The following is a 25158-nucleotide window of genomic DNA, read 5'->3' on the forward strand; positions in this document are numbered from 1 at the left end:
CCTGATTGGTTGATTTATTCGAGCCGGCCAATCAGAACACGGAGAGCGGTCCCATTTCGATTATTTTAGACGTAAAGCAATCTAAAACTAAGGATGTTGATGAAAAAGAGTAGGTTGGCCTACTGCCAATTAATTTTCAAGCAGCCAATGGCTACACAACCAGTAGTTTTACCCATACTTGTTATCTTAGACTTTAAAACGATTCTCTGTGTAAAATATTATTCTATTTAGAGAACAGTAAGTATAGGTCCCTAAGAAAAGGAGAATACTTCGACCAGGCGAGGTGACAATCTCTGGCGGGCTTATTGCCCAACGTTTAAAAAACAAACGATCGACAAGCTAACAAGTAGAAAATACTCGTAAAAACACACAATTTCTACCGTTTAACTTTATGATAACGGTAACCAACATTTGGTATCGTAAAGTTTAATATTAAGAAAGTTAAACTTTCTCACTCATAGGATAACTATTACTGTAATAAACTAATAAAAAAAAACACATCGGTTGGTTAAAAAGGGCCGGACGCCTGTTATTTTAGGTTAAAGAAGATTTTATTACCTAGTCTTTTTACATTTATTGCGTCATTTGTTACAACTATGATTAACAAAGCCGGGTTCCATGTTCAGTTCTTAGAAAGTATTGGTTTAACTAAAAACCACGGTTTACTCACGTACATTGATGGAAAAAACCTCTACTAGTTTCAAGTCACAGAGGGACTTCATCATGAGTAGCGTGTGCAGAGCACAGCTTACTGGATTTTTAGTTATTATTGTATGTCTCTCACAATAGTTAATTAAGTATTTGTTTAATTTAATCCAGATTCAAACTCGTAAAGAAACAACGTATTGCTATTTTCATGGACCGCAACTCTCCAGCAATCCCCGAGTCAATTTCTAGGCATATTCAGTTTATGAAAATAGAGTAACCCAAAGCCTTGAAAGAAATCTGGTGTTTGGAATTCTATTCTTGGCTCATCCACCATCACATAAGACTTATAACATAAGTACGCACATAACTGGTCACTACAAAGATTTTTAACACACACAAAACAAGAAGTACAGCAATTTCCGAAATCCACAGCAATTTCCCAAAATAAAACAACTAAACATTAAAGAAACCAAAATATACTTAAAATTCCTCGACACGACACATGTGAATCTACATAAACTATCAACCCCTTGCAATCAACATAATTCGTTACTTCCGCTCCTAAGGAACCCTAAATTCACACAAAAACCAGTGGCACGGAACCACGGCACCTCAAGAAAATATGCCAAGTCTTACATTAGGGGAGACTTTACAAACAAAACTTAACCCTAACTTTATTAGACACAAAGCTTAATTCACCTTGTATCGTGAGTTAAATTTTAAGACATCAGCTGATATTGGATTTTTTACTTTAATATCTTTAAAATAAGGTTTAGTATTAATAGAAATAGTGTACTTAATATAATAATTTCTTAGATTACACCTGCTTGCGTCAAATTTTAAATTGCGTTATTGTTTTTATTAAAAAAAAAAACATAAACAAATGACGATCCCATGCATTGTGCGTGACGAAGATATCTATATATATAAAACTCTTCCGTTACTGAGTGACTGACTGACTGACTGACTGACAGACAACGCACAGTCGAAACTACTGGTCGTAGACAGCTGAAATTTGGAATGTAGGTTCCTTGGGATATGTAGGGGAGCACTAAGAAAGGATTTTTGAAATTCAACCCCAAGGGGGAAAAGGGGTAAAAACGTTTCTATGAAAAATCTTATTCCTTGGGTTTATAAACTTGAAACTTGGCATGAACACGTACATAGGCAAGTAAATATGTTTGACATTATAAGTTTTTTCAAACTACCCTCCAATCGTGATTTAGGGGTGCGATTGGGTGACTGATTTATTAACACACAGCCGAAACCGCTCGGTATAGGAGTCTGAGATTTTGAACAGAGGTTCCTTTAGTAACATAAGTGAGCACTAAGAAGGGATTTTTGAAATGTCAACCTCCAAGGGGGGAAACGGGATAAACTGAGCCGGGGCTGCGGGAAAGTTCTAACGAGATACCGTGGCCCCGGAACGCAAAGGGCAACTGAAGGAACGAGGTGGGTTTTAGTCAGTAAAAGTCTGACACTCCCTTCCGTTCCACCCAGAGCGGGAGAGGTCATTTGATGATTTCCCATCCTTAAAAAAAAAAAGACTGTATGACAACTTTCAGTCGTCTCTTTAACATACATAATAACATACATAATTATGTACATACATGCATAACATTAATAAAATCACGCCTTTAAATCCCTATTTTGTGTTAACACTACTCATACAAACAGCTAAAAGGAAACAAGTGAAGAGACGTTACATTAGAAAGCTACATCATCCCTGAGTAACACAGGCTATATTTAATTCCAGTTGTAACAAGATTTCAGCCTGTGGAAGAAAAAGCCCTGTCGAGATCATTAAAAAACGCTATATATAACCGAATTACACGTGGGCGAAGCCGCGGGCGGAAAGCTAGTTTGTCTATGAGAGAATAAGAAATTGAATTTAGCATGACATAACATTACGCCTTTTATTCTTTGAAGAGACCAGCAGAGATGAACTCATTAAGTATGCTTTTCCACCGGAGCGGAGATGTGCTATGCTACGTTGTTGTGGATGCGTTTGACTTCCACCAATTATATTTATTGGTACATACACATAGCTTTACACTGGTGTAAACCGACTCAGCCAAGCAATGTTGTTTATACGAAAAGATGCGTGCTATGGATGGCTTTCCTACTATCAACACATTACTTACTCGAGCTGCATATTATCAGTGGAAACGGTCACATAGTTTCACAACTTACTACATCTCTGGTGGAAAAACCATCTAAGACGTATGATTAACCCATTGGCCGACACTATCGGCACAATGGTAGCCAAATCCACTCATGAACCAAGTCAAGATATTTTCAAATATTAATTGATGTCGATTTGTGCTCGGAGACCCCTCTATAAAATTTTATACACCATTTTAACGCCTAATTAATTTGGTGAACGTCAAGCAAAGGGGTTTAAAAAATTAAATGTCCTGTGGGTAAGTACCTAGGTACTTAGACTAGTTCATTACAAAGCCTAAATAGGTACTTAAAATACTATAGTGGCGTATTAGTGTGACCAGAATAATTCCACGCCATTTAGTACTTGTATGAGCAAAAATTAAACTAGGGTCCATTTCTGAATGTAAAAGAAATTAGGGTTGAAAGTCCTATAAGTACTAGGTATCATCACTTACCATCAGGCGAGATAGTGGTCAAATGTCGACTCATTAAATGTAATAAAAAAAAAAAAAAAAAAGGTAGAAATATTTTTCCCCCTAATTACTTATAGCACTTACGAATTGAAAAAGTTTTTGTATTATTTCTGTCTCCACTATACAGTTATAAATATGAAAGGGAGAGAAAATTATTTGTAATAATAATGAGAATTTACCCTGCCATTAATAAATTCCACATGAAAATATTATATGGTATTGGTTTAAAATGTGTTAGTTAAAATATTAATAGAAATATCTTAAAATTAAAGTTAATATTAAAGATCCCAAATACTTATTATATTAATTTTAATACGATAATAAATTAGTTCTAAATGTTCTTCCTCTCTTCTACGAATTTTATATTAATTGTGACTAAATACTGTATTTTTCCAACACCTGTGTCACTCATGATGATCAACAAAATTCTTAAGGTACTTCCTGAATAGAAAACTTGAATACTTGAATCTTATTCGCCAGATAATAAAAGGAATAAAATCTTTAATTCAACTTCATGTTTGATTTGAGATTGTAAACATTAGGATGTTAAATAACACTTCAAGCTTTTTTTTTTTGGGACTTACCGGTAATCGAGCAGACGTATTACCTGATGGTAAGCAATCGCCGCCGCCCATGGACACTTGAAACACCAGAGGCTTTACAAGTGCGTTACCGGCTTTTTGGGAGTTAGGAATTTAAGGGTTGTTGTTCGGGAATGGGGATGGGGAAGATTGGGAATTTTCGGGGGAATTGGGCCTCCGGTAACCTCACACACACAACGAAACACAAAAGTTATGTTTTATTCGACTTACTTAAGTAAGTAAGTCGAATAAAACATAACTTTAGTACAATTTGAAGTTGTTTTATTCGATTTCCCAGAAAAAGGAGGTGTACGTGTATACGTCAAACCGATCCGTTGTTTTTAGTAATTCAAACAACACTCAATAAGACGTTGACATTTTAATAAAAACAAAATAAAACTAAAATATGTTTCCTTAACGACGAATTCACATAAACTAAAGTGCCGGTTGTATAAGTGTTAGTAAAATTTTATACATACGTGAATTTTTATCCAAAATTAGCATAAATAAGTGAAAAATATTAGCCATTTATTTATTGAAACCTGCTTTCCGTCTGTGGTGTCGCACGCAAGTAATTTATTATTTCATAGCAATATGATTTTATTGTAACTTTCGTGAGACATACTAAATTAATTATTATGTTATCGGCTTACTCACGTAATGTTTTGACGAGGAACTCGACTAGTTTCAAGCCATGCTAGAGGCTCATATTCATGAGCAGCATTACGCGACACACGACGCGGCGATTGTCGCACTGCTACGGACAGTAGCAGTGAAACTAGTCGAGTTCCTCGTCAAAACATTACGTGAGTAAGCCGAAAACATAATAATTAATTCATAGCAATAATCATGAATCGAAGAATGGGCAGGTCGACCGGAGTGATACCACGCGGTCTCACAGAAAACCGATTGCTTACCATCAGGTGAAAAGACTGCTCTCTTACCGGCCTAATCCAAAATAAAATCTATAGGAATATCACAATAAATGCCTATGTTACGTAAAACAAGATTTTCAAAATTGAAAAAAAAAATCAAATCGGTCCAGTAGTTTCGAAGCCAATTCAGCACAAAGAAACAGTCAAATCTTTCCTCTTTACTGTATAAAAGCTATCGCATCACTAATGCGATAAAATGTTGATAAAAAAGTAATAAAACCATTGACTTCCTACAAAATAAACATTCCGATCTGTTTACTCGCGTATATAACAAAATTATTCGGTTACTCACATAGTAGCTTATTTTGTCTTTTTATTAAAATGTTAACACAAAAAATGTGTTACAATTGTTCCATATCCACTAAACTAGGTATCCTCAATACATAAAAACAGTTATTTGAACAATTGCTTTTACAAAACGTTGAAAAACATATTATTGAGATCGTGCCATATTATGACGTCATCGTCGACAGCGCATCAAAACCGGTCACGTCGATAAGCGTTTGCGAAATTGAACGGGTATTTCGTCGCTTCAAACAGCTGCGTCGGTGGTGTAATGGTCAGCATAGTTGCCTTCCAAGCAGTTGATCCGGGTTCGATTCCCGGCCGACGCACACTTTTGCTGCTTGAGAAATGTATTTGTAACTATTTTTTTACACATTTTTGTAAGTTTTTGAAATAAATTTTAAGTAAAATTTTGATATTTTTAACTTTCAAAAAATATCGATAGAATTTTGAACTGAATTCAAAAGTACCTAATTATACCTAATGTATTTATTTATTAGGTGCAGGAGTAGGAACGGGGTGGTTTTTGGTCAGAAAGAGTCTGATACTTCCTCTCACCTCACCCAAGGCGGAAGAAATCATTGAATGATTATACCCCTTCAAAAAAAAAAAAAAAAACTATTTATGGCTCACAGTTGAATCTAAATAATAATACGTAGGTAGGCCTCAATTCACGTATTTTTGTGCAAATTGTAGTAATGAATTTTATTTATAGTCTAAACCACAGGAATATTTAAATCTATGGTTTCAAGTCTTAATTACCACAAGGTAAAATTCCATACAAATTTCCTTACCACAGCAAAACAAATAAGACTAATAATAGAATAGAATAAGTACGGTAGTAATGTAAATACGTGTACTATTACAATAGTAAGAATACACCTACTATTATAATACTAGTAATATTATAAATGCGAAAGTTTGTGAGTATAGATGTTTGTCTTTTTATGGTATAAGCCGGTAAAAGAGCAGACAGATCACCTGATGGTAAGCAAGTATATACCGCCGCCCATGGACACCAGAGGCGTTACACGTGCATTGCTGGCCTTTCGGGGTTAAGAATTTAAGGGTTGTTGGGGGAATCGGGAATTGGGAAGGGGTATAATTGGGCCTTCGGTAATCACGAAACGGAACGCAAGATTGTTTGTTGGTTTTCTGTGAGGGCCACTCCGGTCGAGCCGGCCTATTCGTGCCGCGGCATGGATCTCCCACACTTATACTTTCTTGTTACTCTTTCACGCAAAAACTACTGAATGGATCAGAATAAAAATTGAAATAGGGATAGATCATGGTCAGGGGCCTTAGTCTGCTATTACAATTGTGTCAGAATGGTCGATCACTGAGCAGTGCAAGAGAGACGGAGCTATGTAGGTTGTATAGCTCCGTCCCTCTTGCACTGCTCAATGATCGACCATTCTGACACAATTGTAATAGCAGACTAAGGCCCCTGGTATAACACACAGGCTACTTTATATCCCACAGGAACACAGGCGAAGCCGATTGCAGAAGCTACAACTAAATAATGTGAAAACTATTTCTCAATACCAACTTACCTAAACATAATAAGCACATGAAGCTATACTAAACTATCCAATTTCCTCAATCGATTTTCATCCTTATACCAAAAGTCTTAAGGTAGAAAATCTATTAACGGTTTGTAGGATATTTTCACGTGCTGTTATCCATAAAGGTATTATGTTAATAGCTCAGTTATTTGACTACCTAGAATAACATCTGTGCGGAAATATCGAATTCATATTATTTATTGTTAATAGGTAAATAACTAAATACTTACCTAGGTTCTGTAAACTACTAGAATTACATGTACCGAATCAAGGTTACTAGTAATAGAAATAAGACTTATTCAGATAGCTAAGTTCCTTCCGCTCGGTACGCCCGCTTAGCGCAATTGCCGACGCCCATGGACACCCAAAACACCAGAGGCATTACAAGTGCGTTGCCGGCCTTTGGGGGTATTTAAGGTTTGTAAGGGAATCGGGGATTGGGAAGGTAATTGGGTTTGCGGTAAAATTAAAAACACAAAGCAAGCGTTGTTTCACGACGGTTGTCTGTGAGTGAGGTATCACTCCGAAGCCGAGATGACCCATTCCAGCCGCAAATGACCGGTGACTTTCCCACAAGTGCCTATTTCGCCTGTCCATCAGACTTTGTGACGATACTTTTAGAGAGCTATTTTTTCTGATAATGACATAAAAATTAATATTGCACGTCTACCTAATTAGGCTACGGTGACTACCAAAATTTTACGCCTAACTACTACAAAATACATCAGTAACAAAGTGACAATAACAAACTAGATGCGATGACTCACGTCAATTCAGTCCACTGATGGAAAGATTGGGAATACATAGCGTGGCAATTGTCCACCAGTTGATTGGACCAATAGACTCAAATTAACTTAGCTTGCAAACGAATTGTGCTCTGACTCAGCTGTGGGTCAAGGATCTTAATATTCTCAATCATGATGGGGATTTTCTTGATTATCTTACTTCTTAAAGTACTGTAGGTACGTAATCCTTTTGTCAATCATTCACACACCAGTAAAGATGTTATTCCTCCTCATTCTACCCTTACCTATCCCAGGTTCCTTGAACTCAGCACTATATTTCATTTCTTATAGTATAGGGCTACAGAGCCGCGGACAAACTAGCGGGTTTTCCGGGACTCCGGCTCGAAAAGCAGGAGTAGGAACGGAATTGTTTTTAGTCAGTAAGAGTCTGACTCTGTCACAAATGCATTGGTGGCTCTCAGAGATTGGGGGTTTGAGTATTTAAGGAAATTGGGTCTTCGATCGTGTTCTTGTCTAGTCACCTACTGTTGGCATAATTTGTTTTCTTCCATTTTCCTACATCAGCTAGACTACTCTGTGTCTTTTAGAAACACTTGAAGTAAGCTCGATCGCAGTCCGTCGTGACAATAATCTCGATTAACAACGGGCGAGAATGTTTTAAACTGATAATTACAAAATAGCCTAGCAGATCCTCTTATCACAAACTCCCGTCTCTTGCATATCATTCTTCAAACAACATTTCCATCTTTCTTTGTTCGTCTTCTTTCTATCCACCCTTCCATATTTATACATCTCTTGCTTTGTCACTTAGTCATGAAAATAAACTCTCTCTTTACTTGATTATTCCAATAGAGTCAAATTAGCTTAGCTTGGAAACAAACTGTTCACTGTGCATATTGCAGTGTGACTCAGTTGTGGATTAAGGATCTTAATCATCCTGGGGATTCCAAATGGTAATCTTGAATAACTAGACAATTATGGTAACGATGATGCATGTATAATTGTGTACATTGGCAGAAATTAGGAAAGATTATAATATGTTAAGATAAGTTGGGCACATTGATGGGATTGGGCACATTATTCTTTATTTCATTTGTCTGGAATTTAAAAGGGACTTGAGAAGGAATGCCAAAACAGATTCAGAGGTCATACTCTGAATCTGTTTTGGCATTCCTTCTCAGAGTCAGATAGGAAATGCCGGGCTCGTCTAGTTATTTAAGAGATTGACGTGTAAAACTTTTAACTTATATAAAATATTAGAATTGCAGGCCTTGCAATTCTCATCTATCCACACCATAAAGAATATCAAAGATCAGTCCATCCGTTTACAAGTTTGATACACACGCACAATAGACAAAAATAGTACAAGCTACGATGTATATGACCAATCGACACAAGGACGTGTATGCGTCTAATATCAATATTTACGACATATTGTTGAACTTAACGATCAACACTGAACCTTATTAACTGGGTTAATTATCCTGTAGTAATTAGTAGAGTAGAATTCATTTTTTTTATCACCGCTATTCTTCTCGTGGGTGTGTGAGGGCCGACTTTAGGATCATAACCATACACATCCGACAGAGGAAGACCAATATATCCAAAAGAGTTATAAAACCACACTGTACACTATGGATGCATAGTGTTTTGATTTTTTTATATATAACCTGTCCTGACCTGGTCTCTGTCAAATGTTTAGTCCTTTAGTCGATTAATACCTATAATACCCACAGCAAAAGTAGGGGTGTTTGCAAAAATATACACTGAGGTAGCCTTAGGTCACACATCAGGCAACAACAACTTGATGTTACGGTAGTACGTCTGAATCGTTATCTTTTACAAATATTCTGATATTAATTTTCCTCATCTACATGAAGACGGAACAGTGAGATAAGGAATAATAACTGCTAAATTACTTTTCCTTGAAACACTAAAGATAACGTTTATAAACAAACACCAGCTCGACAAACTATACCGACTTTATTGCAAAGTATTTAGCATGAAGCAAATACAGAGAGGAGATGTCATAACTGGATTTCCCTTTAACATAATGCGTGATACTTTACGAGGAGCGCGAGACGTTACAAACCACGCCCCTCTCTATTTTCCAACATGCAGACTTATACTACAAAAATATTGCCAATTGTCCACATTTTAATGAGCCACTTTCTGAGCGCTTATAACCTATCTACACCTTTTAACCTGAGACAGATTGGAGTAGGTTAACTTGATAACTTCTGTACTACAATACTTGAGTTACTGCAATCCTATTGGCGAACAAGACGAAAGTATTCACAGGCACGGGTGGTCGGTTACAGCACATAAAATTCAACCCACGTGCGGATTTTTTAAGGGGGAAATATCATCCAAGGACTCCTCGCACCTTGTGTGAGGTGAGAGGAGTGTCAGACTCTTACGTCGTACGCATGGCTCTGTATCTGGTCGAGCTAGTCTTGCTTGCCGTCCGCAGACCCGCACTTACGGTGGCCAGAGTGTCTTTCGCGACAGCTGGGGTGTGCGGAAGATTGTTTTATCACGCACCCCGACTCCTCCTTAGCTAGCATGACTGCATCGCAGAAGTAGGAAACGGCATCCCAGTGCCTCTCACTACGCACCATGGCCTGAACCAATGCCGGACGCGAGTGTGACGAAGTGCGACTGCCGAACAAAGGGTCTCTGGTTCGATTCCCGGGTCGAGCAAATTATTACTAGGCTTTTTTCAGATTTTAAAAAATTTCTCGGTAGTAGCACGGAGTCTGAAATTATGTCCAGGATATGGCAATAGGCTCCCCCCTATTAAATGGGACTTTAACACAAAATGGTGAAAAGTGGGTGTACATTGTATAGCGGCATTACGTGCCGTAATGTGCACCTCTGCCTACCCCTTAGAGGATAAAAGGCGTGAAGTTGTATGTGTGTACAAAATGAGCACACAATGTGTGAGTGCGTGCGAATGCGTATGGATTTCCCCGCGAAACATCTTGGGATCTTCACTTGTCTTTATCGCTTGACGCAACAGTTTTCTACGAATACTATCTTGGGATTTATGTATCCCTGGTACGCGTTGTGTGATTGATGTTAGAGGAATCTATGACAATATCGGTTATTCCTAACTATTATTGAGGATTGATCCTAGATTCTGGAAATTATTGAAGCAGAATATTTTTAGCTAATACATACAACGTCCCGCTTTTCATCCCCGAAGGCAAATGTGCACATTACGGCAATAGGCAACATATTTTAGCTAATATGGTGAATAGGACATGTTACTTAACGTTATAAATGTGAAAGCATGAGTCTTTATGTGTATGTTTGTTACTCAATCACGTCAAAACGGCTGAAGCGATCGGGACCAAATTAAATTAAATATTATAATCATGCTCGTAGTAAATGAATTTGTTTCAATAAATTGGAGTTAAATCTTACTAATCTTATAAATGCGGATGTCTGGGAGTTTGTGTGTTTGTGTGTATGTTTGTAACTCAATCATGAGGGGTAGATTATGGTCTAGAATATCACGTAGGATACTTTTTAGCCCACGGAACCGCGGTCTTACTTGTCAGTCTCCAGTTTTGAACGTTATTTTATTGTGACTGACACGATATTTTTGTTTATACTTAATAGGATGGAGTTTGGCCACCATCAGCGTAATCATCAGCCATTTTGAAGTTTCCGAAGCGATTGTTTATGAATGAAATTAAAACACAAAACTTTGATTTTGACCGACGGATTAATGTGGTCTTTACCATACGGAGGTCTCGAAAACCATCTTAATGATGGAATTAAAACAAATCTCTTCGAATCAATCTTTGGAATGTGAAATATTTCAATCAATTCCCATATTGGAATGCTAATATTCATACGTTCTCATAATAAATTAATAGCGGAAGCTTATCCAACATAACTTGACACTTTACTGTTACTTCCAATTCGTTTGATTTATTATAGAATCACTTTCTCTTGCGAGAGGTCAAGTTATACTAGTTCTCATTTTTTCTATGAAACTGTATTCTAAAGTAACACTTGCGTATATTGGAATACAGTCTAATTTAATTTAAACATTTTTAACACGTTAAAATGCAAATTATAATCTGGCCGTGTCAAGATATACTGGTTGTTTATAAACAAAGTACACATATCCAATGTATCTTGACCTCTCAGTACATTTTGGTTGGAATACAGTATTCAGTATGCTATACATGTAATCCATTGTTTGTCGGCAACTTTGTAGGTGCATATATATAAACAATAACATATTAATATTTGGTATGTGATAGTTCCGTGTAATTGTGGCAGGTTCCTTTAAAAATATCGGTATGTATGTATGTAACGGTTTTGGTTGAAGCGGACTATTATGTTATGACACGTGTAAAATTCTACCAATATTGTAAATGCGAAAGTTTGTATGTTAATTTGTTTGTTGCTCTTTCGCATCAAAACGGCTGAAGAGATCGAGATGGAATTTGAAACGGATAGATTGTGATCTGAAACGCAGATGAAGCCGCTGACAGAAGCTAGTAAGTATATGAAGTTTATATTCTTGACGGTCTTGTTGATTGAATGATCTCAAATGTGCTTGCCTAACTTAGAGGTGTCGGATAATTTTTTTTAGGCGTATTAAAAATTATCAACGTCAAAAGCAAAATTATTTCTTTTGAATAGACCAGGGCCTTAGTCTGCTATTACAATTGTGTCAGACTAAGGCCCCTGGAAGTCACTCTTGAACGTCAAAGTAAATATAATAATATTAAGAACGTCTGTCTGTCAGTCAGTCCTCTAGTTACTCTATTTGCTTGTTCCAAAGTGTAGATTCCTATGGAGAAGAACGAGCAAGAAACTCAATAGGTTACTCTTTTTCAATCAGATTCACAATACAATTCTTGGTTACATTGTTTCGATTACTTCAACTATGTGAGAACAATGTAACACATGTATCAGGTACTTAGCAGGCCTTTAAACATGAGAGTTTAGAATTATGCGCCTACGTTTGATCCTTGACCTAAAATCGCGCACTTCTTTAGGAACAAATGAGACGTGATTCAAATCACAAAAATACTCTGTAAAATCCCTTCATCCAAGAATAAGACAATCAGACTCTTACTAACTAAAAACCACATCACATCCACACCAACATATACAAATATGGTCACAAGAATCTGAATAATTTCGCAAATGATTAATTTATTCAGCCTAGCTATGCTATAAATAAACACTGAACTTCTAGAAAACATAGCAATATTTTCAGAATCCACACTGAAGATGTTGGAATACGCGTTGACATCATTTCCACGAAGCCAGATGGGTAACATATGTGCACACATCGTAATTCCAACTCATTCATGACAAATATTAATCATTGTTTATAATGAACTAGATTTCCATCTGCAGCATCACCTGTGACGAATTTAAAATCAAGTATACATAGGTCATATCCCTAAAACGCCGGTTACGCCGGTTACACACTGTTACGAGTGTCCATGGGCGGCGGCGATTTTTTTAATTATTGACCAAAAGTTTACACTGATAATCGAAATTCCCTGACCCATGAACTAGGTAGTTTACACAGTATTACAGTAGCCATTGTTATTTGCCTATACCATAAAAAAATATTCTTTCAATTGGAGTTTGCCTGTATGGAATCTACAAAAAGACAAATAGACAATTTTGAAACGTCAAAAATAGATGATTTCTCTGAAATATGTACATCGATAGATATAATAAATTCTACAGGATTGATAGTATTGATACAAAAATCCTTCATCACTCCTCGAAAAATAAACTTCCAATGGTAGGTATAAAATTTATTTAAATAAGTCCAGCGGTTCCAGAGCCTATTTAGCGCAAACTAACAAACAATGTAATCTTTACAATGTTACTCTAGATGACAATGACAATGGGAGAACCCCAGATGACATAGAATCAACATATCTTACTCCAAAGAAGGTTAAAAGACGTAATCCAACCTCTTTGGTGGCATAAAGTCTATTTGCTATGAGTATGACAGGAAAGGAAAGACCTCTTTGTTAAAATTCAGGGAAAAGATTTCTATATTTGAACAGTGTTTACGTCTGTTTGTCCATTTGAAGGCAGGGCTAAACACATAATTATGTAGTACAACTTACATATAAAAGCGGTTATTCCCCTAAAGGGTTAAGGGGGACTTACATATGTGTATGTGAACTTGTAGGTTTGTAAACGCACCCATGAGGGGAAAATCCTAAAGTGGGGCAATGTTTTATTAATAAAAAATTGTAAAGTATAGTTTGGTTTTAACTCTTAATCATCACCATTATGGTAGTTTCCAATTAGTCAAATTCAACTTTTTTTATCGAAATTTTAAAAACGATACCTCTCTATGAATTTTTACTTATGACTTCGTCAAATCCAGTACTTATTTGTCAAAAATGCTAGAAAAAAAAAACATAAAAATAAGTATAATGTCACGTTAAACGCCACTTCAGTCACTGTTGACCGACGCTTAGCGGAGCTTTTGCCTTCAACAGATTTATTTCGGTAGCTACTTTAATTAATGAAAGTACATTTATTATTTTTGAATATTTCATTGTATTGCAAAGTCAAAATAATTTCTATTTGACCTAGGATACTACCCAATTAATATTATCACCTCATCTTATTAATGATAGTAAGTCTCATCATTGCTTGGAACTTGCAATAACCGCACCGCTGCTCACCGCACCACCACATGCGCTTGGTCGCGTAGGCCACGTCAATAGATTTTGACAGTTTGTTTTCGGGCCGTGCTGCCTTCGCGTCTAGATCGCTCACGCAAGATTGCATAACAGAAAAAGAAATTGACAGAAATACCTTCTCAATTAAGATCATCGATTCAAACAATGGCCACATTTAATTTTATTCTAAGACACAAACAATAAATAATACCTATTACATCATATCCATCAAACAACAGAGACTAAAATAATGATTATTAAAAAATATAATAAACAACCATATATCAAAACAGGTAGCTATAATAGATATGAATTAGTGTCAAATCCACACGCCACCCGCGATAAATACACAGCTGGTAATTCTCCCAGCAATAATAAATCTGTAGAAAGTAATAACAATTGAAAGTTAACGTCGCGAGACTAATACGGCGATTACAGTTAATATACACATAAAATAAAACATTTCATTTTTCACGTGAAAGTCAATGTTGAGTGAGGTTGGTTTACGCCCAAATTAAATATAGCTAGGGTTCCTTTTGCTAGTAAAACAATGGTTAACGATGATGATGGAAGTACTGCAAAGAATATTGAAGCATTCTTTTTTATGGTATAAGCCGATAAATGAGCTGACGTATCACCTGATGATAAGTAATCGCCGCCGCCCATTGACGCCCGAAACACCAGAGGCGGTACAAGTGCGTTGCCGGGCTTTTGGGGTTTAGGGAGAATCGGAGATTGGGAAGATTAGCACAACGCAACCGTTGTTTCACGTCAGTTTTCTATGAGGCCGTGGTATCTTTCCGGTTGAGCCGGCTCATTCGGGTCGAAGCATAGCTCTTCCATACTTAAATTTACTTCAGGATGCTCTTAACATAAGTCAAAGTCTACATCATAATTTTTAACCTCAATCAGACCAAAAACACATAACAATAGAAGCTACTAAACTAATATTCCTCATAGAAAAGTTCCTAATATGTCCACGACAGAGAAATCCAATCCCAATCACATGCAGATGATATGAAAGTGATGGTTCAACTGATTGATTGGACGGGAGATAGATTGACCCTAAAACTGCTCGCTCCATATGGGACCGGTGACCACAATCTAACGATGTCATCGTGTCCGGTAGATAATGAGATACGTCTTAATAGGGCTTCGAAACTTTAATTTGATGCATACAATAATATACTGGTTTTGTGTCTTGCCGCCATTCTCTAGCTTCATTGTTGAATCAATGTGTGATACAGTAGATTTTTTTAATGGGTCCTCAATGCGGCGTCTCAACACCACTGCAACTCCTGTAAGCCACGATCCATAGTAGATATAACTACGAAAACACTGGAACACTGAAGTCCGACGCGTCTCAGGGACATGAATAACTGTCTTGGATCCTGCAATGAAATAAATCAGAAAATATTAGATGATAAGAAAAACAATATAATACTTGATTTATTGAGAGATTTTCCTTTAATTCTTGGTATATGACTTCGAAAGAAACATTTATTTAAACAGAGAGGAGTGGAAGGAAGGTTGGGAGGCATTTGCCCTGAAGTGGGACGATCATGGCTGAAATCTAAATCTAATCATTTAATAGAGCCGTTTAAAACAATTAAATTGACCAAACTAAACCTCAACACGGCAAAAAAATCTCGAAAAAGAACTAGAATTTTACTAAAAAACAGAAAAGAGTCATTGTAAGGAACCCTCAGGCTACATCGTCCAATTTAAATTAAGACCACACATTGTACACAGCTACTCAGCAAGCTATACATAACCAGTTTATCATGGTCTCGCTTTGTGTGATCTTTCCGCAAATTCGAAGATCAGTTTATACTGGTTTAGCATAACTTGATGTGTGCCCGTCAAAATGCCAGCGTTTCTTCACACCCGTGGTTTAACATAATTTCTTCGCTCATTACACGGTTTTTCGCGCCCAAATTGTCTGTTATACCCACATTATGGTAATTCGGACCACCTTCAACGTTCGGAGAGTAAAAAATTTGCAAAATATACTTTTAAATCTTGATTATGTACATTTTCATGTCCATTTACGTCGTGTGTTACTTGGTCTGATGTTTTTATTTATTGACCGTTGTTAAGGAAAACATGTGATATGTAATTATTTTTATAGTCTGTGAAATTGAGTGATATTTTTTGCATCTTTACCACCTAAAGCGTGACTGATAGAAAAATTCCATCATTATGAGCATGTCGGCCCTTTCTCTTAAATATTAATTAACATTTTTTCACATAGAATAACTAAAATTGTTCTTCATTATCAGCTCGTTCCTATCCACTGCTGTACATAGGCCTTTCCCTTTCCAATAGCACGCTACTGAGTTTGGTCTTTAGCTCTTCGCATACAGCGTCTGCCGATATCGTCACTCCTCCGTGATCACTCTTCCTAGATGGACAGGGAGTAGAGCAGGTTATGTGTACACTACGTTGCCTAGACGCAAATAATTCTTTCAGTCTTTCAAAATAGAACAGGCTAAATTGTTTACATACAAAGTTAAAGTCAAAATGTGTGACAAAGGCACGGACCACGAGTCCGTGGAAAAAAATATAAATAGGAAAAAATAGTCAAAGTTATTTATTTCAAATAGGAACCAGGAAGGCACTTTTGAACGTCAGAACAAATAGAATAATAATAAAAATTCTGCCTATCGGTCAGTCCTCTAGTGAAGTGAATCTATTTGCTCGTTCCAAAGTATCGAATCATGTGGAGAAGAACGAGCAAGAGACTCCATAGGTAACTCTTTTTCAATCAGGTTCACAATACAATTATTGATTACATTGTTTCAATTGCTTAAACTATGTGAGAACAATGTACCTTTAGATGTGATACGCGTTATCAATTCATTCTTTTCCGTTATCTTGTTTAAAATCCCTGACCAAACGTTTCTATAAAACCCTTTAATCCTACAAATAGCATAACAAAACATAAATTGTCACTACAAACATGTGCTAAGTACACCTTGCGTAGAATTACAATTAGGATCAACCATTTTTTTCATATCGAACTACTTGTAATGGACGATTGAACATTTTTTCTGGAATCCCAACACTATTATCGATTCATAGCTTATCCGTTAGTTTCGATTCTTTGTATCGATACATCTGTGATATTCATTCATCAATAGCTAATGTTACTAAGAGGATTTCAATGTATGTTTGTTTGCTTTGAACTCCGGAACTACTGGACCGATTTGAAAAATTATATCACTATTAGAATTCTTACTTTTCTTTCAGTAAATAAATCTAAATGTCCTATAGAATCGGGATCTGTTAAATATGTAGGCTCTAATGACACCTACTATATGCATCAAGCTGAAGAGTTTGTTTGGTTGTTTGTTGGTTTGAACGCGTTTACTCCGGAACTACTGGTCCGACTTAAATAATTGTTTTGTGTTAGAGGAGGTGTATTTATCGAGGAAGGCTAAGGTCTATAAAACATTACGCTTTGACTATTAGGTACTGAGCAGGAGATTGAAAATGATTTATATACAAAAGTATCTCACAGCTCTGTCTTATTATTATACTTATTTACGCCTAAACTACTGGTCCAATTTGAATAATTCTTTTTGTATTGAATAGTACATTTATCGAGGAAGGCGATAGGCTATAAAACATCACGTTATAACCAATAGGAGCTGAGTAAAGCGGGTGAAACCGCGCGGAAGTAGCTAGTATCTACTAGAGTAGTAATTTACTCTCCGTACTACACGTGCCAACTACAAACTTAGTCACATGTGCCTAAATGTTTCTCAGAAGTCGGGTAAAGCCCGATTCCCTTTTGTTTTTAAAGGTATCTTCCAATATCTTCCCCATGTTCCACTGAATAGATTTGCCCAGAATTCAATGGTGTTTGTTTTATTTATGGGATTCGTGTGTGGGATATCCCATGGTTCTTATGAATTGGATGCTTGTAAATATTTTTGGGAACAAATTTTGGAAGGAAAAGGTGATTTTGAATCGGATAGGGCTGATTTAGAGTTGTATTGTTATTCTAACTATATGTCGATTATAAACACAAATTAGGTTACAGATTATCAAAGTTAACTGTTATTATGTTATACAGTTAACATTACGACAGACAATTTTCAGCCTGTCGCATATAGGTAAGAAAAAAATCGAATTTTGCTTTAATATTGATAACGGCTGGATAAGTTTCAATGCAGTTTGATATAAACAACTTCATTCACTAACTATCGTGAAACATACTAAATAACGCGATTAATGACCAGCCATGCGATTCTCTAACAAACGTATCACAGATATTAATAAGGACGATATAACGGAGGCTTCGCCGTTTATAACGCTTTTTAAAACAACAGTGGTAAAAACGGTATTCACTAAGCTACCTAACTTCGTCGACGATCTGCCGAGCAACGATTATACGTACGATGTTAACAGTGTTGCTATGATTTATCTAAAGTATAATCGAGAAAATCTCGACTAACTTAATTTTAGGTTATTTCATCACTTTAAGTTGATATAAATACACAATACGTATCTACAAAACCTATTTTGTTTATTATGTAACGAAAATTTAACTAATCATAATTTAGAAAGAATTTACAATTAATTATAATTTAGTCAAATGTTTGCCTTTTTTAACGGCAACATTCTGGGTATGTCAAATTTCAAAACAAACTAGGTACCTGCCACTTGAGTTCTTCACGTTAAGTTTTTTTTTATATAAATACGAAATTTCAATGTTCTGAGTGTTTTTTTTAAGTGTGGCTAAGTGGATTTCAAACTCGTAAGTGGAATTCTCCACCCTTAGCAATGGCATTCTACTTGTTCTTTGTTTTAGTTTGGTTCAAAACCTTTCGAAAGTAAGTAAACATCTCACCTTTCTATTTATAAAATACAACAGTTTCTACTTTGAACTACTATCTGTGTAACCAAAATATTTATCTTTTAGTGTCTCGCAACGCAGCGCCTTCCTTAAATCAGCTAGAAAAACTAGTAAACTTTTTGGAAAGCAATCCATGGCTGGCTATGGGTCATGCTCGTACTGCGAATGCTCGCAATCGCAGTCGTCAGGCATGGTCCGAAATAACGACAGCTTTGAACAGTGAAGGTGGTGGGTGTACGAAAACATGGGAACAGTGGTGTAAGGTTGGTACCCAATTATAATAATATGATTATGTTATGTGTGTGTATATTGTTGCAATGAGTTAGTACTGTAGTAGTATAGACTACGTTAAAGTATCCTTTTACATTGACCCTGTGCACATTAATTATTATTAATGATAACAAATAACAAACAAGTGCTGTAACTTAACACGTTGACTGTCCCATCTATTTTGGATAATCTCGTGGTACGTCCAATGGAACTTAAAATATTCTACTGATAAAAAAGTATAAAATTTCGATGGAACATTTAAGTCTTATTTTTTCAAGTCTTTGTTCATATGTCCCTAGAAAAATCAAAGTTCTAGCTCACACGTGCAGCACAGTAAAGGCAGTTCAGTTGCCACTGACTAATGCATTGCATATAATGCACGGACATTACAGCCAGATTATGTCATGAATTACATGTAATGCACGGACAGTCAACGTGTTAAGGTTAGGTTTCAAATTGGGGTACATTATGGCATTAAAAATTGCAAACTGAGCAAACAAGTGTTCTATTTAAAAGATATCAATATTTTTAATAATATTCTTCCTTGTGTTTTAGTACTGGAAGGACAAAAAAGGAGCAGTGAAGAGGAAGACCAGCTTAATTGCAGCAGCAAGACGGCGGACTGGTGGTGGTATAGAGGATGTGCCAGAGCTCAGTGAAATTGAGTTAAAAATCCAAACAATCATGGGAGGAGAAAGTTTTGGTAGCGGAGATCAGAACTTAGCAATAAATCCCTTTGAGGTTTGTGATTATAAAGGCTATGTATGTTACATATTTATTGATTTCTTTGAAAAGGACATAATACAATATTATACTTTATTATAATTTTTAGGAACAGCCGATAGATAGAGTTGCGGAAAGTGAAGAGTCTCCCAGCATTTTACTTGTAAGTATTTTTTCAGTTTAATGAGTTACTGGCTATTCTATTACAAATATGAGATTGTGTCAACATTTTATTTTCAGAATATTGACCTGCCAATTGAGCAACAGCATGCTGACCAAAGCAGATTATCTGAGCCAGGCTATGAAGTGCTATGGGTATAGGATTTGTTATTACTTTGTTTTTTAAATAATATTTTGAATAATTAACTTAACAAAACATTAAATTCCAGTCTAATCTTCCTGCCTTTGATGGGAATAGTGTGCAAGACAATCTGGCACCGATACCTTCAACCTCAGCATCCCAGCCAGTAATTGAACCAGCATCAGACGCTCATCGTTCAGAAGCTGAAGAAAACAGGGTATAGTTTTGGAAAATTATAATTTGAACTATTATACATAGAAACAAATCAATAACTTTCATATTATATTTTCAGGTTCTGCCAACTGAGCCAACAAGACCTATGTTACAGCGAAATGATGTTTTGGAAAGGGGCAGTCAAAGTAAGTTGCATTCTGTAACCAAACATATATACATAATACTACCAACCCACCCCGGCTTCGCACGGGTGCAATGTTGATACTAAATACACTACAGAAAAACTGTGAATGTTGTATATAAAACATAACAGCCTGTTCTGGCTTATATAGGATAGAGACAAATAGGTTAATAAGATGACTGTAATAAGTACAATATTTCAATTTTAATTGCAGCTCCCAGTCAGCGTTTGCCTAGAGAGACCTTACATAGTTGCCGACGGACTCACCAACAGTCTCCGCGGCAATCTGCCGCGCGCCGGCGTCTATTAAGAAGGTCACCTCCCGCACAACGCCGCTCTGAAATGGTTAGCATCACAGAGCGGTTCATTGCAATTGAAGAACGCCGAGCAGACGCAGAACTCTTGATTGCTCAAGCAATCAATAAACAAGCACAGAACAGCCAAGCTACTGTTGAGGTTTTAGGTCAAGTCGGTCAAGCTATGGTTCAGGCGCTGGATAAATTAGGTAGCGCTCTTAGAGATTTAGCTAATAAATAAAATGTGTGTCAAAGGACTGATATATACATTATTAGTTATGATAAAATACACTATATTAAGATTGTTTTATTAATTAATTAATTGTAATAAAATTATTGTACCTCCACACTCTCCTATTTTTTTAGATTACTTATATTAATTTTATCTTATATATTAAGTAAAACATTATAAAAAACCTTTAACTTGCTTTATTTTATGATAAATAATACATCAATAGATAAACATAGATACCTACTATAATTTTTAATAAACAAACTGTATCTTAATCTAATTTAGTAATATCTTAACTCTATTGTTAGTATTTTTAGTTTTATTGTTGCCTATTTTGCCCGCGCCACAGTCTATTAATTAGGCGACTTCTAGCAAGGCGTCCACTGTCTAAATCACTAATCGAGTTCTGGCTTCCTTGTTGTAATAACTGGAGAAAAGTATCTTCTTGTCTCTGTAGATAACTTGGTAATTCTACTGGAGGTACTCCAGCTCGATTACATATGTTGTGTAGTACACAACATGCTTTTATTATTTTCCCCACCATCTCAGGATCATAGTGCAGAACACGATGAACTAAAAGACACCTAAAGCGGCCTTTAAGTATGCCAATGGTTCGTTCTGCAGTATTTCTAGCACTTGCATGCAGGTTATTATACAATTCTTCCCTCGATCCAGGCTCAGGGTTACTGCAAGGGATCATCATGTATGGCCTGAGAGGAAAACCTGAGTCCCCTGAAATAAATTAAATAGGAATTTAATTTTACAATAATATTATTCGAATTTGTCATTAATATTCAATTGCCTGTGGAAATAGGTGCAATTTATGGTGGTAAAAGTAAAGAAACATTTTCAAAGAATACACACCAAGCAGGTATACTGTTTCTCCTGTATTGTTCAGCTGCTCCAAATGCGTTTTTATATATGAATTATTAAATATAAAGCTGTCATGAGTTGCCCCTCCAAAAGTTACATCCACATGCATTATATTTAAGTCAGGATCATTTATCTGAAAAGGCAAAAAAATGTAGTTTGAAACAGATAGGTTCCTATTCCTACTACAACTCACATAAAGTAATGAATAAAAAACTTACAATTACAGCATTTCGAGCATGATACCCTTTTCTGCAGTAAAATCGTTCTTCATGTTCTTTGGGCCGCACCATTGATATCAAAGTACCATCAATACAACCAATGGTCCCAGGAATTTTGAACTTTTCATAAAATCTAAATAAAATATAGACATAGTAAGGGAAGGGAATACTACTACGGATTAATGTATTTAAGAATGTAACAAAAATATATAAACATATGATTTGATTCATGAAAGTATCATTCTTACTATAACTACTACATACTTAAAAAAACTAACTAAAATATAAAACTTAAGAAATAGATACCTAGTACTCATACTTACTTTTGTTTAAGAATTTCCCTTTCACTTGCGTTTACAGGAAATCTTATGTACTTTTTAATAATATCTGGCTGGTTGATGGCATCTACTACGGTTCTAATAGCCCTCGAGGCAGATGCTTGGGAGATATAGGTCCTTACATTTTCGCCTAGTATTTTTTGGTAACTCCCACTGGCAAAAAATGCGAGAGTACATAAAATCTGGAATGAAAGTAAGTTTTAGGCTATATTACTCTGTATGGTGATTTACTTGTTATAGGTATATTAATTTACTAGTAATACCTTATTTCGGTTGCTAATTCCTCCTCGACGTTTTGCCGGTGTTAAAAATGGGGAAATATCTTCTTCTAATTGTGCAATTAGTTCTTCACTCAACCTGAATATCTTGATATAGTTTATATCTGTTGCAAGAAGACCCATATTACGAATTGTGTACGCTTGACGTCTTTTTTCTAAATTATCTCGACGCTTAGCATTTTCCAATGAAAATGTTATACAGGATCCACGAACAGCCATCTAAAACATTAATTATAAACGTTTCGGGTATTAAAGCACGAAAAAGCTAATAAATATTATGTATCCAATTTAAAAAATAACTTGTTTTACTTACATTTTAATCGTCTAGAAGCCTACAAACAAGCAAACAACCACAAAATACTAGCTTTTCGGTTTGACAGTTAAAATCGAAGACGAAGGCGTCATTTTCATCAAAGGCGAGGATGTTTTGAATTGCTGAATACCGTTTTTCATACATTTGGAAACATATATTAGTTCCATGTCGCGCCGTCAACATCTGCGAAGCGCTGCGATCGGGTAGTTGTAACTATAGAATACCGTTTTTATTTCATCGAATATTTCACTGACGATTTTCTCGTTGTAAAGATGTTTTGCCTTAGAGAATCGCACTCCAGGGGCGACGTCGCGCAGCCGTCTGCGCACGCTGCTCAAGATGAAGAATCCTCTGTAACTCGAAACTAATAGAGCTTTTTCCCATTAACGTAAGTGAGTAAAAACCGTGACATTTCGACAACTTTATAAAAAAAAATTGCAGCTGTTATTTAAAAAAAAATTTTTTTTCCTTCCTTAAAAAAGGTATAGGTATAAAAGAATATGCAATTAAAGGTTCAAAACGAACTGCAAGCTATACAGGTGCTTTTTGAGTCTCTAAATAGTTAGACTGCATTTCAAATAACAGTATTCAATACATTTTATTTATCATACCTCATTAGTCTGGTGGTAGCCGCGTAATTGCCAAGTCCAGGGCAGTGCGTTTGATGGCAGTGGTCGGCTGAGGTGATGTAATTAAAAGATAAGCTGGTGTTCAGCTAACTGTAAATAACTGTAAGCGATAGATAATTTCATTTGCGAATACTCTTAACTGATCTGCTTATAACTTATAAGTTTAGCTATGGTAAATGCAACTGCCAAGCGAGGGCTGAGTACTCATTCGAGTGAAACAAAAGTAATTACAAAATATTTATATTTTAGTTTAGACTGCCTCATTGGTCGAGTGGTTGCAACTGCGACTGCCAAACAATGGGTCTCGGGTTCGATTCTCGGGTCGAGCTAAGTTTCATGGGAGAAAATCATCCAATGACTTCTCCCGCCTTGTAAGAGGTTAGAAGGAGTGTCAGACTCTTACTGACTAAAAGCCATCCCGTTCCTACTCCTGCTTTTCGAGCCGGAGCCCCGATAAGCCCGCTAGGTAGTCCGCAGGTCCGGGTCAGGCATCAGCCCTACTGGACCCCATCTGTGGTGGTAACGTAAGGCCTTAAGATAAAAAAGTGTGATATTATATTAACTTATTAAATACTTCCTCGTGTTTCCAAAGCAATTGACGTCATACGCAAAACAAATAGACATTTTTAATTAATAAAGCATGGTATACTGTACACACGATTACGCATCAACCTATGCAGAACCAGTATAAACAGACCTATGAATGTGCGGAAAGATCATACAAAGCTAGACCATGATAAACTGGTTTTGTATAGCTCCATGCAGCAAGACAGACTAAACTAGTATAAACAGACCTATGAATGTGCGGAAAGATCATACAAAGCGAGACCATGATAGACTGGTTTACATTGCACGATGTATAAGCGTGTGGACTCCCGCGCAGATCTCCATACGTCGCGATATTCCCACACAATGAAATATTGACAAAAACTATTTGGAACATATGTTATTATAGTATGCTATAAAATGGACGCAGTGTTGAGAAATTACAATATGCGTGAGTGACCGTCACAATGCTTTTGCATCGCAGAAGGTTAGGTGACTATTTTACTTTTTTTTTGAGAGGGGAAAATCATCCAATGCCTTCTCTCGCCAGGGCGAGGCGAGAGGGAGTGTCAGACTCTTACTGACTAAAAACCACCCCGTTCCTAAATGATAAATGATATTTATTTTGCAAATAGGTTATAACATAACACTTTTACACGTCAATCTCTTAAATAACTAGATGAGGCCGGCATTTCCTATCGGACTACTCTGAGAAGAAATACAAATAATTCGTATCGCCATGCCTTTTATCCCTGATGGCGTAGACAGAAGTGCACATTACGGCACTTGATGCCATTGAACAATAGTCAGTCAGTCTTTCCGTCAGTGAAA

The 25158-nt window shown here is 36.3% G+C and overlaps 3 protein-coding genes and 1 non-coding gene across 4 annotated transcripts in view; 3 read left to right on the forward strand and 1 right to left on the reverse strand.

Moving 5' to 3' along the window:
- LOC118279065 (uncharacterized) overlaps positions 1–25158 on the forward strand; it is a 595270-nt gene that overhangs the window by 472071 nt on the left and 98041 nt on the right. The window lies entirely within an intron of this gene.
- On the forward strand, positions 5346–5417 carry Trnag-ucc (transfer RNA glycine (anticodon UCC)). The gene has a single exon. It is a non-coding gene; the product is annotated as a tRNA-Gly (tRNA).
- LOC118273631 (uncharacterized) lies at positions 18334–21247 on the forward strand. Its single transcript, XM_035590688.2, has 8 exons — positions 18334–18932; positions 19022–19218; positions 19781–19966; positions 20058–20111; positions 20189–20263; positions 20338–20466; positions 20542–20608; positions 20819–21247. Coding segments are annotated over exons 1-8 (1032 nt in total). The 5' UTR covers positions 18334–18931; the 3' UTR covers positions 21142–21247.
- LOC118273630 (putative nuclease HARBI1) lies at positions 21314–23452 on the reverse strand. Its single transcript, XM_050698481.1, has 5 exons — positions 22825–23452; positions 22547–22743; positions 22224–22356; positions 21997–22138; positions 21314–21864 (listed from the first exon to the last, which is right to left on the reverse strand). Exons 1-5 carry the CDS (start codon positions 23056–23058, stop codon positions 21452–21454), a joined length of 1119 nt encoding a protein of 372 aa, XP_050554438.1. The 5' UTR covers positions 23059–23452; the 3' UTR covers positions 21314–21451.

This window comes from Spodoptera frugiperda, chromosome 14 (assembly GCF_023101765.2).
Source record: "Spodoptera frugiperda isolate SF20-4 chromosome 14, AGI-APGP_CSIRO_Sfru_2.0, whole genome shotgun sequence".
NCBI classification, from domain to species: Eukaryota; Metazoa; Arthropoda; class Insecta; order Lepidoptera; family Noctuidae; genus Spodoptera; species Spodoptera frugiperda.

Bases quoted from the DNA above. Each gene is read 5' to 3' on its own strand.
- LOC118273631 (XM_035590688.2), top strand. The intron at 19,219-19,780 runs GTTGGTACCCAA...CTTGTGTTTTAG, and splicing joins CATGGGAACAGTGGTGTAAG to TACTGGAAGGACAAAAAAGG. The intron at 20,264-20,337 runs GTATAGGATTTG...ATTAAATTCCAG, and splicing joins CAGGCTATGAAGTGCTATGG to TCTAATCTTCCTGCCTTTGA.
- LOC118273630 (XM_050698481.1), bottom strand. From the start codon at position 23,058: ATGGCTGTTCGTGGATCCTGTATAACATTTTCATTGGAAAATGCTAAG. The intron at 22,744-22,824 runs GTATTACTAGTA...CTTTCATTCCAG, and splicing joins GAATTAGCAACCGAAATAAG to ATTTTATGTACTCTCGCATT. The intron at 22,139-22,223 runs GTAAGTTTTTTA...TTGCCTTTTCAG, and splicing joins ATGCTCGAAATGCTGTAATT to ATAAATGATCCTGACTTAAA.